This window comes from Crocodylus porosus, unplaced genomic scaffold (assembly GCF_001723895.1).
Source record: "Crocodylus porosus isolate Cpor-Errol unplaced genomic scaffold, CroPor_comp1, whole genome shotgun sequence".
In the NCBI taxonomy this organism is placed as follows: domain Eukaryota; kingdom Metazoa; phylum Chordata; order Crocodylia; family Crocodylidae; genus Crocodylus; species Crocodylus porosus.
Window position 1 is genome coordinate 83,225,768 of NW_017728931.1, and position 14,147 is coordinate 83,239,914.

At 45.3% G+C, this 14,147-nt stretch overlaps 1 protein-coding gene across 3 annotated transcripts in view; it reads right to left on the reverse strand.

Moving 5' to 3' along the window:
* The window catches only part of RASSF3 (Ras association domain family member 3), an 84,860-nt gene that overhangs the window by 35,187 nt on the left and 35,526 nt on the right, over nucleotides 1-14,147 (reverse strand). Inside the window, exon 1 of one of the 3 annotated variants that reach the window (XM_019543293.1) lies at nucleotides 900-1,005. The exons of 1 other annotated variant lie outside the window; for it this stretch is intronic. In XM_019543293.1, the coding sequence (XP_019398838.1) occupies nucleotides 900-908 (9 nt within the window). In that variant the 5' untranslated portion in view covers nucleotides 909-1,005. Of the gene's footprint in view, nucleotides 1-899; nucleotides 1,006-14,147 lie in introns of those variants that run through there. One more of the 3 variants, XM_019543294.1, reaches the window with a different exon arrangement.

The window sequence follows — 14,147 nt, forward strand, 5'->3', positions numbered from 1 at the left end:
TGTTCCTCCCCAGGTGCATCACTTGTCAGTGTTGAATCCCATCCTATTCTCATCCACCCACCCCTGTAACCTGTCTAGGTCTGATTGTAGCTTATTCCTCCCTTCTAACGTGCCCACATCCCCCCACATCTTAGTGTGAATTGATAATTCTGCCTTGACAGCAAGGCTTGAATGCAGTGAATATGTTCATGGGCCATGCATTGATGACTAAGGGTGAGAGGGGCAAGGAGTCATTAAATGAGCACTGGCCATTCTGTATATTAAAAAAACCAACCAAACAAACAAAAAAATACAACACAGAAAGAAAGGAGGAAATAATATGCAATTATTATTTGGTATTTCCTAACTTTTGATCACTTGACTTTCTGGTTTTGGTGCCCTTTTAACATTATATTTTAGGTATTGTATTATACTATACTAATGCCTTGGAGCTCAGTCCAGGATCATGGCTTCTTGTGCTGCTTGCTCCTTCTCCACACAAGTAGCTAGAGAGCCCTACGGAGAAAATTTTAAAGTGCACTGTACTCAGTACGACTACTTGGATGAATTAAGTTATGCTTAAGTATTTCAAGGATCAGGCTACTTCTGACAAGGTACAAACCATGTCTGAAGTCCAGTTCTTCCTATGTCAAGTCCTTTTTATAAAATAAGTGATTTGTAGTAAACAAATGATGCAAGAACTTGGGGATGGAGGAAAGGAACAAGCAACAGGAGTACCTGAAATATTGTACACAGAGATCATATTTTCCTCCAAAATATTTTAGTAAGAAAAAGCAATATAGATAATTGTTAAACTTTCCCAGAGGGAAAGAAGGTTTACACTTCCTCTCTAGTTACTTCAACACATTTTAATGCTTCAAGCTGGATCTTGACTTGCATGTACTTATTTCTGACTAAACATCATTCATTCTAGCAACTGATTTTCCCCTTACATTTTGCTCCACTTGTGTCACTGCAAATGGATGTTTAGCATCTCCTTATCCATTTAGCCAGGCAAGATGGCAACTGAATGGACAGAAGGAAATGCAAGAATTCAAGCTAGCTGCATCTATGCTAGCAAAGATTCCCTCCAAAAATGTGCAACATTCAGTGGAAGGAGAGTCTATGGAAGGACAAAGATCTCACAACCAAAAGTGATCATGAACTACTTTGAACATCATCATAATAATAGTAATCATAATTCAACCAGGATTAAAAGCAATTTCTGTTGCTAAGGAATAATCAAATTCTCAGAAAGCCTGAAGGTTCCAAGTGAAAATGCAACCAGCATCTATCTTTACTTGTAGCATTTCTTCCCTGATCCCAAGATGCAGATGTGAAATCAATACAGCTGGTTTTGATTCAGCAGATGTGAAATCCTTACAGCTCCATTAAACTTCAGGTAGAGACACCTGCAGTTACATAAACCTCTGCACTATGACTATGATTCTATCTGACCTGGACAAAATGAGAAGCAAGAGATGTGTCCCCTTGTTAAAAGTCTTCAAAAGAAAAAGATTCATATTTCCTAATATCTGTCTTTCCAAGTAGGCAAATACCACCACCCCTCCCCCCCCAAAGACTAAATAGTCTTTTTTTCTGTCTGAATATTGGGGTAAGGGGGGGAGGGGAACCAAGGCAAAGTTGCCTCCTATTTTAAAACAAAATGGGGACAAAGTGAGGCAGGGACTGCCCCCTACAGGCAGCTGGGGTATGGGGCCAGGGAGGGCAGTTAAACTTTCCTTCCCCCGAGTACAGAACTGCTCTGCCCTGCTAAAAACTTACTGTTGGCTGTGACCGTGGACTACAAATCCTAGAGGTACCTGGAAGCAGGAAGAAGTAGTGATGGACAACTCTGCAGAATCCTCCTTCCTTTCTCATGCTGCTGTAATTCTGGACTGCAAATCCAGAGACCTCGGGTACAGCAAGAAGAGGAAGCGAACACACAGCCCATGTTGGCCATGTGCAAGAGCGCCATGCTCTAGCACCCCCCCCAGCTTCTGGCCTAAGCCACTGCAAGCATGTGGCTACATTTCCTGAATCAAAACCAAATGTCTGTCCAGTTGTTTCTCAGTTTAATCTCTGCATCTTAGATTAACCTGCAACAACTGAATAAATTCAGTCTCAGACTTTTTGACTGTACTTAGCCCAGATGCTTGTGAAGAGGGGAAGAGAGGTAAAGACAGTTTCCCCCACAGCCATAGCTAGACATTTTAGTGCCTAGTACAGGTCATGAGCAAAGCACCGCTCCACCCCCATGTACTACTACATAATATTATTTCCACTTGATTTGACACCCTCACCCCCCCAACCCTGCCCCCAATGCAAGTGTGCTCTCAGCTGGTATCTGCCATTGACCCCAATATATGGAAAGAAGGAGCTGCATCATTTACCTGCCAGGACCAAGCTATAGATATGGTGAAAGGGGGGAAAGAGAGGGAAGGATTGAGCAGGAGTCTTGGAAAGTGGGAATAGACAGCACAAGATGGAATTAAGGGGCCCAGTTTTCAGATACGTTCCCAGGCAGGGTCAGTGGGAAAGGAAGGAGGGTCTGCAAAGCATGGGCTCTAGAAAGCTGGAAATAGAGGGGGGTAACATAGAGAAAGGGCCCAAGTAGCATACATCCAACAATCAAGAGCAGAGAGAAGACAGGAGACCAAGGGAGATGAAACAGGTTGGGCTGGAGTAAGAGGACTAGAGTGAGGGAAGAAGAAAACTGATGAAGGAGATCAGTGTTTCAAAAAAAATCATGCGAGGGCAAGGGCTCTTCCTAATACCATCAGAGCTCCAACATTAGAAGGCAAAACCACTGACTCAGAATAAACTACAATTGTGTTAATTAACTTGTTTTCTAGTGAATCAAAGCATATGAGAAGGGGTCAACAGACTTTTGTCCATCAGAAAACTCCCTAGCCTGGTGCAGGAGTTCTGAAAGGACTGATACTTGACCTTGCTGAAAATCTGGTTAATCCAGGAGATTATCCCGTGAGTAACAGTCTTCCCTTAACCCTGCCTCTAAGTGCTTGCGATAGAGGGCAGGGAACATGCTGGGAAACCCACTTTCCTGACTGCCGGCTCTCTGCAATCCAAAACATTTTCCAAAGGAAGGCTCTGCCTCAGCTTGGAGGTTTCCCTGCTGCTTAGCAGTCTGCTTTCACTGTAGTTCTTGTCCTTTGATCTCCTGCCAGCAGCTGCTGCCACTTTGGACAGACCTGAGGCACTCAAAGGATGTAAAGGAGAAGTTGGTTTACAGAGGCCTGCAAAACATTACTGCGGCCTCTTTTCTTTAGAGTTGCAGCTCATACTGAACAAGGAAGAAAAAGGGAGACAATAAAGAGGACATGACTGCAGCTAGAAGATTAACAGACAAGTAAAACTGCAGAGGATTCTTCTGATGCTCTACTATACTGTGAGGCAGAAACAGGCTAGAGCTTTGCCAATAAGAGGGAGCCAGGATTTGAGAGGGAAGCCTGGAGAGAATTACTGGCTACCACTTGCCAGAGTAAAAATCTATTTGTACTGGTTAGAAACCAGAGAAGAGAAATGAATCACTTATTCTGCACAGTCAAAGAGCTAAGAGATCTGAGACTCCATGTCAGGGGGAATGAAAAACAGGTTATTCCCCTACAATGGCATATGTTAACAGAGTTTAATAGCCTCATAAATGAGTCTTGGAAGGCACACCTGTCAAAATCATACCAAACCAAAACCCAATCATTCACTAGGCTAATAAATTTCTTGTCTGAGACTCTGTCTAGTACAGCAGTTCTGAACCTTTCAGCTTGGGACAGAAGTTGCACATAAACTGACTTACGTGATCAGAAACTGGTTTAAACCTGTAGCAGGACAGAAGTTCAGTGTACATAAACCAGTTTCAAAATGTCTGAAACTGGTTTAAGACAAATCTGGTTGAATGTAGCATCAGACTTAACTGACTGAGGTCAAAGCGCTTTATATAACTTCTGTCCCAGACCCCTTCCTAGTTCAAGTTAAATCAGTCCTCCAGCATCCCAGCATTTTGCAGCCCTGAGCTGGGCTGCGCTGTCTGCTCCAGAGAGCAGGGCTGGCCCTGCCCCTCCGCTCCCTAGCTGGAGCAGTGAGGGCTGGCTCACTGGCCTCTCTGGCTGGCTTGCTGGCCACTCCAGATCTGGGGTCAGGGAGGGGTGTTAAACTTCCCTTCCCCAAGTACAGAGCTGCCCTGTCCTGCCCTGCCCTGCTTTGCCTACTTACTGCTGGCTACGGCTGTGGACTACAAATCCCAGAGGCACCTGGAAATAGGAAGAGGAAGTAATGAGCAACTCTGCAGAGTCCTGCTGGTGTGGGTATGGACTGCAAATCCCAGAGACCTTGGGAGCAGCAGGAAGAGAAGTGGACACACAGCCCATGCTGGCTACATGCCAAAGCTGTGCTCCTAGCACCCCCTGGCTTGTGGCTTGAGCCACTGCAGGAATGTAACTTTCCTGAATCAAAAATGAATGTCTGTTTATTTGCTTATTAGATTCAATCTTTACATCTTAGACTAACAAGCAAAGACTGAATCAATCCAGCCTCTGGCTTTTTGACTCTCTGTACTTAGCCTTCTAGGCTTAAGGTACCCTCCATAACTTTTCTGAATTTGGTGGCACCCTGGTTGAGAACCACTGCTTGTCTCAGCTTACCCACTTTATTTCAAGTCTGCTGCCACTGCCACTAGATAAAATTGCCCAGTCCACCTGTTTCCAAGAGGGGTGTGCAAGCTGGACTGGAAAGCAGCTGTGGAAAGACTGCTTCCCAGTCTGGCTCCACAAGCCACTAAAAGAAACAGACATACAATGCAGTTCCACCTGGCAGGGGCAGCACCTGTGGCACCCTTGAAAGGGTCTTGTGTCACCACAATTGAGAACCACAGTTGGACTCAATAAAGGTAGCATAAATTATAGTGCAAAGATAGGTTGCATCCCCTGTAATAGGCAAAGGAAAAGTAAATGCTGTCCATTAAACTTATTTTGATTGAATATATCCAATATAAATACATCCAGTCCTTAATTTTAAGTTTTCAAACCTTAAATGATTGCTTACATTAAAGACAATTTTAACATCATTATAGTCATGTCACTAGGTGAGAATGTGGAAAAGGCCTTTTTTGGAATTTAAGCAAGCAAGCTTAATTTTGGAGCTTAATTTTCAGAGGTGTCAAGTGCCCACAGCTCCCACTGAGCCAAAAATTTAAGAACTAAACTTTACAAAGTTCTATATTTAAAGCCATAAAACAATTGAGACGGAGTGTCCACAATATTGAAAATGAACATACAGCTGTAGCGAAGATTTAAACAAGGCTTAAACATTACATTATTCACACTTTGGGAAGTAGATCTTAGTATTTTTAGTCATCAGTAATGCACACTGCAGACTACCCAGTAGTACATATTTTTCAAGTGCTGAACAATGGTCAGGACTTCAACCATAAAATAAGGTTACTTTTAAATAGCTATCAGTTATAACAGCAAGATCAAAATGCAAAAATATGGAAAAAAAAAAATAAAATGGCAGTTTTTTCTGATTTTTCTACATTCCTAAAAAGAGAATAAATACATAAATGGAGCAGGTAAAAAAGTTAAATTCCCTAGTTAATTTATCTGTAATTTCCTGTTCTTCCTTTTTGTTTAGTTTAATAAACATCAGGTGGACAGATACATAGAATCTTACCACTTATGAGTGACAGATGCTTTAACAGGTTTAATTTAAGTATGCCTTTGAATACCAAAAGCAATTTGCAATGGACTTAGATCTTTTTTCCCCCTCTTACAAAAGCATATCTTTTTATGACCTTTTCAGGAGAAAAATTCATGCTTGTAAACCCATGCCGTTTTCACTTCAAAACTAGGATCCAATTTAAGCAACAAAAGCAAACTAACTGCATTTTTCATTCACTTTCTAGCCATAAGCAGAACAGTAGCCTTCGATCACACCGCTCCAAGACACTGGATATATCACACAATTCCTACTCTCTTTTTGTTGCTTTACTTTTAGGTATATTTTTACGCAATTCAAACACTTTTATGTACTTCTCTTCCAATTTATTCCTAGGCTAAAGGACCAATAGCCATTTAAAAGTCTCATTTTCACACAATATTAGTAAGTATGTATGTATCCTATACAAAGCCACAAAGAAAAGAACTAGTGGTAGTGTAGTTAAGTGGCCCTTACTAAGTTAAGAACTTGTAAAAGTTGAGTAAACTATTCCTTAGCACACTTCCTGTTAAGTCCATTAAAACTATTCCCAACAGAACTGGTCACAAGATATGGCCTAGATTTCTCCATAATTCTTTACATTACTGAGCTCTTACAAGCTCCTTCTCAGAGTTCATTTGTAAGGGTGACCTGAAATTCTGGTGGTTAGGCCCCTATTCAGCAAAGCATTTAGGAACATGCTCCATGCCTTGCTGAAATGCAGGCTACTTTGTCATCTTTTAACCTCTTATAATTTCAAAGGATCACTTCAGAAGTGCATCTGAATGAGGTTCAAAACAGTAACTTGTTTGCATTGAAAGGGTTTTCCATCATCCTAAAAGTGAGGTTCTTTGCTTTAGAGAGTTATTCTTTCCTTAGTTTAACACCTAGTGCCCTCTGCCAGTTTGAAGTCTTCAGAGAAACAGCTCAAAGAGTAGCACAAAGCCAAATGCTGGAACTGCAAATTAAACTGCCAGCATTGCCCATGGGAGTAGACTGGGAAGCAGAATGACAAGAAAGAAAAGTTGCTGCAGCTCCCAGACAGCCTGTGACTGACAGGTTTTCCACAACAGAAGTTGTGCCTAGACCAGCAAGTCTAAGATTCTAAACTAGCATGTCCTGGCATCGTTTTAAGGTAGGGGTGGGCAAAATGTGGCCCATGGGCCAAATGCAACCCACTGGGCCATTCTATCCACGCTGTGGAGCCCCTAAATTTTTTTTTAAAAAAAATCAATATTTATCTGCTTTTGGCTGGCTGTCATGTGGCCCTTGATGGCTTGCCAAAACTCAGTAAGTGGCCCTCTACTGGAAATAATTGCCCGCTCCTGTATTTAAGGGATCCTTTGTAGGGTGGGGGCTGGGGGGGGGGAGTGAGGGGGAAAGCAATCGAGCCATACAATATTACCAAAACAATCTTAGGATATGTAACCACCTATATGATTCAATATAAACCCAAAGATTTCCAATAAAAATCCAGAGAGTCAGAATCATTCTGTGATCTGAGGTCTTAGCTACAGAAGAATTGCTCTGTTATTTTTCAGAAGTCAAAAAATGAGTGAAAGCCAAGAGCTGTCATTTTCAGGGGGGTGCCTTGAGTCTACCGAGGAGTGCCTCAAATATGAAAAGACTGAGAATTGTTGGCCTAGACAAGACATCTTGTTTGGCAAGAAGGAGGAACAATTATTAGTTAAAAAGCTGCAGGCCTGAAAAATTTTACACAAAGCTGTGACAGTAACTTGACCTAGCAGGGCCTGTGAGTGTAAAGACAGGACTGACGGCAGGGTTAGAAGAGTTGTGAGGATGCAGCTCCCAAATGGTTTTGTTAGACGAAACTAAAGACTCCATTATTTCTTCTCTCAGACAGAGAGAACTGCCAATCTCATAGACCTCTTCTGAATCAGAAGTCAGGGTGCCAACCAGGAGCAAATCCACATGGGGTGCAGTCACACCCCACCTCCCTTTCATAACGTACTACAGGACCAGCAGCCAGGATTTTAAGTCCCTGAATCAAGTAAAAATCCCTTCCTCCCTTTCCCTGCATGCTCAGCAGCACTTCCCCTCCCTTCCCATTCTCCCTGGCCTCCTACCCACTGCCACTGCTGTCCCTGGATTGGGGAAACTCTGGAGCCACTGCTATCCCACTACAGTTGGGCTGCGTGGGGAGCCACCTACCTACCTGATTTCCCAGCTGCTCCCTGCCAGTCTGGGAGCAAGCTCAGGGAAGGGAAACTGGCCCTGCTGCCACTGTTTTTAGCTGAGCCTGGTTCCCCAGACAGCCCAAGCTAAGCAGGGCAGGAGCAGCTCTGGAGCTCCCCACCCACACAGCCATGGAAAGGAGGGGAGGGGACATGCTATTAAGCATGGAGGAGAGGGGCAGGGGAGGCGATTCTTATGTGAATCAGGGGGTTAAATATGCCCATCTGTTGCTCTCATAGTGTGGTTTGTCCATCTGATGTGGGAGGGCTGGGAGCACCAGGCAGCACCAGTCGCTGTTCCTGCAACCAGCTTCACAAAAATCCTGTCTCCTGGCACTAACACATGCCATCCAAAAGGAGGAAGGCCAGCCCTTTGCATCAAATTCCAATCCTATCATCCAGATAAGGCCTCTGGAAATTTTTTTTTTTTTTTTTTTTTGGGGGGGGGGCATTCATTTTACTACTTTGTTTGCTGTGAGACTAATTTGTCTTGAATTGGGTACCCACAGTTCCTTTCTTCTTATCTGTTCTTGTTCACCCTTATTTGTTGGTGCTATTTACTGTAATACCCTAGACTATAGTTCCCAAACTGTAGTGTGGAAGGCCCCAGAAGAGATTTCAGAATGTTTAAACAAATATTTTCTTAAATCTTAGTATGAGAAAGGAAGAAAACTAAAGCACCAAACCTGTACAAAGTCTCATTTAATGTTTTTCCATGACGTGCCATGTATGTATTTGTAATGCTAGATAGACCTCTTTACATATAATACTGTATTCTGAAATTTCAAGATATGGTACTGATTTGGGGATCTATACACCCAAATGGATTTGAACATAAGCATTCATTTAATATGCCCATCTTCTACAACACAAAGTTAACTGCTGTTTGAAATAATAATTAAAAACAAACCTCCAGGAAGTGTTTTCAAAGTACTGTGCTGAATGCAAAAATCTATTAGCATTTCCACATTCAGAAGCAGCATTTTCTTTATTAATTTCTGATTATGTTTAAGATTTCCTACCATGTTTCATACTCAAGCTATAAATTTATAAATCATTGTTATGATACTTCTTTACAGCATCCACCGTCACTTCATGCAGTTGATAAGCTTAACAACACATGTATTCCCTACTGTGAAAGGAAGGGTGGGCCTCAAAGGCGTACAGAAGAAAACAGAAATTTGAGGGAACTGCAGGCTTTAGTATTCTTTCTTTTCTCTCTCTTGCTATAGTCTTGTTAATTTACAATGAAAAGAAAAGAAAAAGTCTGGGAATGAGAAATAATCACCGGTGGAACTATGGAGAGAAGGTTGAATTTCTCATAAGACAAATAAGTAAAAAAAAAAACAGTAAAATTAAATAAAAATACAGACCAACTTTAAAATATACATTAAACGTGTTAAGTTTTATAATCAGCATGATACAAGAAACAGTATTATTAGCATGTTTTCATCTGAAACCAGGGTTTTGCACAGCATCTTTTTAACAGCAAGTCCGGGGTTCACTTTAAAGCAGAAAGAGCCCAGAGAGACCCTGCAGGGGAGATAGGGCACAGCTGCAGCTGGGCTGCAATGAAACTCAGGAAATAAGCCTAATTAGAGGGCACCTGAAGCCAACCCTGAAAGGAGAAGGGCCTGGGAGAGAGAGAGAAACTAGGGTCAGAGTCAGCACAGACAGTCTGGCCCTGGAAACTGAAGAGGGAAGAGCTCCACGATCAGCCTCTTGCCAAGAGGTAGACTGTGAAAATTCTAGGTTTGGAGGCAGCAAGTGAAGGGCTGAGGGCTGGCAGTGGTCCATGGCCAAGTAGGACTTCTGATATATAGCCAGGAGGCTAGAGGTTTGGTTATAGCTGGAGGGCTTAGGTTTTCTGTTAGAGTTTGATCCGGTGGTTTGGGTTGGGGACTATTGTTGGAGGCAGTCCCAGTACTGCCTGAGGACACACTGGTGTCCTGAGCCCACCAGAGGCTAGGATCCAGGACATAAAGGGTACTGTGCCCCAAAGCAGGTAGTAGCCAAGAAAGCAAGCCAATGTAGGCTCAGCGCTCAGAGGGCACAGACAAAGGCACCGGAGGGCAAGATAGTAAGTTAGGACCCAAAAGCTCAGTCTAGTATAGTGGACTAAAGCTAAAGGGCTCAGGAAGAGAAAACGGGTGGAGGCTGAGAAGGCCGAGGCCTTCCCACCCCCAGCCATACAGGAACAACTGCAAGTAGTCAGCCCTTGAGGCTTACAAGTGCCCTTGGGCATGGATGGGTTGAGAGTGCCCACACAGCTTAAGGGCAGGATTGAAACCGGTGGTGTCCAGGAGGGACCTGATGGCTTCTAGGCAGATTAAGGTTTGCTCTAAGATGATTAAGCACCCTGCCTCCCAATAAAACAACAAGAAAGGCGTAGCAAACGAGGAAGGGGAAGGCACCCTAAAGTTGGAGCCGGGCAGGGACTGTGTGGCCATCAGGAGGTGCCATGGCTAAACCTCGCTACAATCTTACAAAGGATTCCAGGGAGGCTTGTGCTCAGGTTTAACAACAGAAACAGTTCTGTGAAGGGAGAAGTTTCACATGGCAGGCACTGGACACCATAAGCAGTCTGTCACAAAATCACAGAAGTTTAGGGCTGGAAGGGACCTTGTGAGATCACTGGGTCCAGCCCCCCTGTTCTGGGCAGGAAAGGCTGCTGGGGTCAAATAACCCCAGCAAGGTGTGCATCCAGTCTTTATAAAGATCCCCAGGACAGGTGTCTGCACCACCCCCACTGGGAGCCTATATCACATGTATTATACAGTTTTTGACAAAGATGCGGTATTGTTGGCGTTTTGAAATATATTAATATTTAAGCCAGCTCTTTTTTGTTCAATACAAAATAAACAAGTATTTAATGAGGTTACCCTGGCCACTGCCTCAGACCTCACGCTCTCATCCTGTACAAATTATTCAGGTCAGACTACTTCCTTCAGTTTATACTGGAAAGACAGAGATCAAATCTATTTTTATAACAAAGTATTTCTAAGGTTCACTTCACCTGGAAGCAACTCATCTGGTGAAGAGCCCTCTGGTTCCTTCTACTAAAAGTTCCAGACATGTTCTCATAATTATTTCCTTTTTCAAAAAAAATACTGTCTGTATATTGTGATACTGCCTTTGAAAATTGGTTTTAAGCTGGACTCATTTGCTTGCATCCAAAAGCCATTACCGTTTCATACTGTTCAAAGTATTGCCAATAGGGTACAAAATGTTTATCAGCAGGGATCCTGGATTTCTCTGACAAAAAAAAAAATAGCATGTTCTCTAATAAAACCCCCAAAATCCACAATTAAAATGACAGCCACCATATATGTGTATCGGTTGAACACAATGTCTTCTTGATATATTTACAATTTTAAAGTAAGTTAGAAGCCTACCAGTGCCTCAATCACTATAATAAAATAATTTCTAACTACCTATAAATTTTGATTTATAATTTTTGTGATTTTGGTATTTGATTTTGGGTTTTTTATCACGGAAAATCAGAGCTCCCCCTGCCCCATTAGTTCACAGACTGCAGGTCCAGGCCCCTTACTCCCAAGCTACAGTACCCCAACCCTGCTGATGCCCCTCACTTGCCCCCGCATCATCCTACCCTGCTGGTACACAATCCCGCACTGTGGCTGTGTGGGCAGGGGGCACCTCACAAGGGCAGCATAGAGCCCACAGTGGCAAGGAGCTTCCCTGCGCTGCCCTGTAGCGCTAGGTTGCATCCGCTGGGCTGCAGAGGCCCTGGGGGAGGGCAGGAAGCCCAAGCCCCACGCACAGATCTGGGTCCCCTTGCCCCGCCAGGAGTGTGTGCAGCAAGGGGGAGCGGGCCATCCTCCTGCCCGCCAGACAAGTCACTTGTGGCCCCATCCCACTCCCCATCAGAGCCCTGCAGCCGCACATTCTGGCCCCCAGCCCCATGCCCCCCAGCTGGGCAGCAGCAGCCCCAGTCCCAAACCTGCCCAACTTCCTTCCTATGCGGGCCTCAATCTGCACCGCTGCCGGGCCCCCCCCCCAGCTTACCTGCAGGAGCTGCTCTCCAGGCTTTCTGGCAGCCACATGCATATATATTGGGGCTGTGCAAAGCTTCAGTCACCGATTCAATGTGGCGGAGATTCAGCCTGATTCAGTGGCTAAACCTCCGAATCCGAATCGAATCAGGAGACCCTTTAATCTCTCTGAATTGAAACTGGAACCTCCACATCAATTCAGAGAGATTTGGAGAGATGAGATGACTCAAACAGTCACATCCCGCCACGCAGCTCAGCGACTGGTGCCTCCTAGGTCTGGAGAGGCACCTGGGGTCCCCCCGTGGCTGACTGCCAAGCTGGGAGGTGCAAGGGGGAGGGTCCCCCACACACTCGGCACTGGACCCAGAAGTGGATGGGAAAAACATCTGGTCCACTACCAGATGTCCTGCCAAGCATACAGAAGGCCCCCCCACGCTCCTGTGGGATGCTCCACCCGCCCCACCATCTCAACATTCACGAGCTGTGCCTGGTACCTCGAGGTATGTAGAAAAAATATTTAAAGCTGTGTCTATGGCCAAATCACTAATTCTCCAAATCAGCATCGAATCTTCAGATTCAGCTGAATCGAATCAGAACAGTGATCCAAATCAACAAACTGAATCACTGTCCCCCAAAGCAGGCCGAATCCGAAATGAATATGGCCCGCTTTGCATACCCCCAATATACATGCACATGGTGCTCCCTGTCTGACTGCCCTCTTCCCACTCTGCCAACCTGCAGAGAGCTCTTTATTGAACTGCAAAACCTGCATTTTCCTGGTGGGTAAAAGGGGAATCTGCATTTCTCTCCATTTTTCCATGGAAAACGGAAAACTTGGATACCTGTTTATCAGGTTCAGTGGTGGCAAAGGAGGTGGAAGGCAGGGCATGATGCTGCGGTACAGAATAGAGCATTGGTGTGTGCGTAATAGCCAATTCTGGTGCAGAAAGGAGAAGCTAAACACAGACTTCCCCACTTTTAAGTGAAAGCCAAGACCTTTGGAGTACATAAATCTGTCAAACTTGCTTGTGCACCATGACTTCCCCTTCACCCCACTAAATATTCCTTTGAAAGACATTCTGAATATTGCCCAGCTGCTCAGCCTTTGGTGGAGAAAGAGAGTGTTTCATACTGTTAAGCTGCAGCCTTTCTAGCCAAATGAAGAGTAGATCTTAAAAGGCCTGTACAGTCCTTGCCCAAAAGAACTGATCATGAGATAAAAGAGTTTTTGGTAGGGCAGAAAGAGCAACTGTGTGTCATCATTACTTAAATACAGAGGATAGCCTTCCAAATATATGAGATTTTATGGACAAAAGGCAGTGTCAGGTAATTCCTCATTTGCCAGAGGTTCATAGACTTCAGGCATTTTACGAGTTCCAACACAGATTGATGACCCTTAATAAATATAAAATTGGGAAAAAAATTACATTAACTACATCAACAACAAGGATTGAAGCAATGGCAATAAACTACAGAATATGCAAACAAAACACATTTCTAGACATGTACATGGAACTGCCAATAGATTGGCATAGTAGTTTGTCTATCAAAGAACAGGACACAGCAACACTATGGTTAAACATATCTCATTACAGCTGTGAGGGGGCCGGGGCCCCAAGGGGCCAGGGTCGATCGGGGAACCCCGGAGTTCCGCCCAACTTCCGGGGCCCGACCCGGAAGTTTGGCCAGGAGCTTAACGTTTCCCAGAACTCAGAGTGGGCTGGAGCGGGACCGGCCCGGGAGAATAAAAGGAGCCCACCTACTCCAAGCAGAGGAGGACGGAGGCTCCAGCGGGAGCCTGCCCCGGGAGCTGCAGAGCTGGGACCTGCGGAGCCGGGACTTGCAGAGCCAGGTGCGGTGGAGCCGGGAGCCACGCGGCGGGAGCCAGCGGCGGAGAAGCCGGGAGCCGCGGAGCCGGAAGCTGCTGGGCCAGGAGCCACGCGGCAGGAGCCGGCGGCAGCGAAGCCGGCAGCCGCGAAGCCAGGAGCCACGCGGCAGGAGTCGGCGGCGGTGGCCCGGGGAACTGCGGAGCCCAGGACTGCCCCGCAGGAGCCAGCAAGGCAGGGAGCTGTGGAGCCCGAGGCCGCAGCGACCCTCGACGAGCCTAAGGTAACAAGGGGGCTGGTGGCCGCCGCGCCGGAGGAAACCGGGAAGGGAGCCTCGGACGGAGGGACTCTTCTCCGGCGGCTGCGGGCCGCTTGGCCGTGGAAGAAGGCCCGCGGGCAGGGAGGCAATCCTTGTAGCCCCC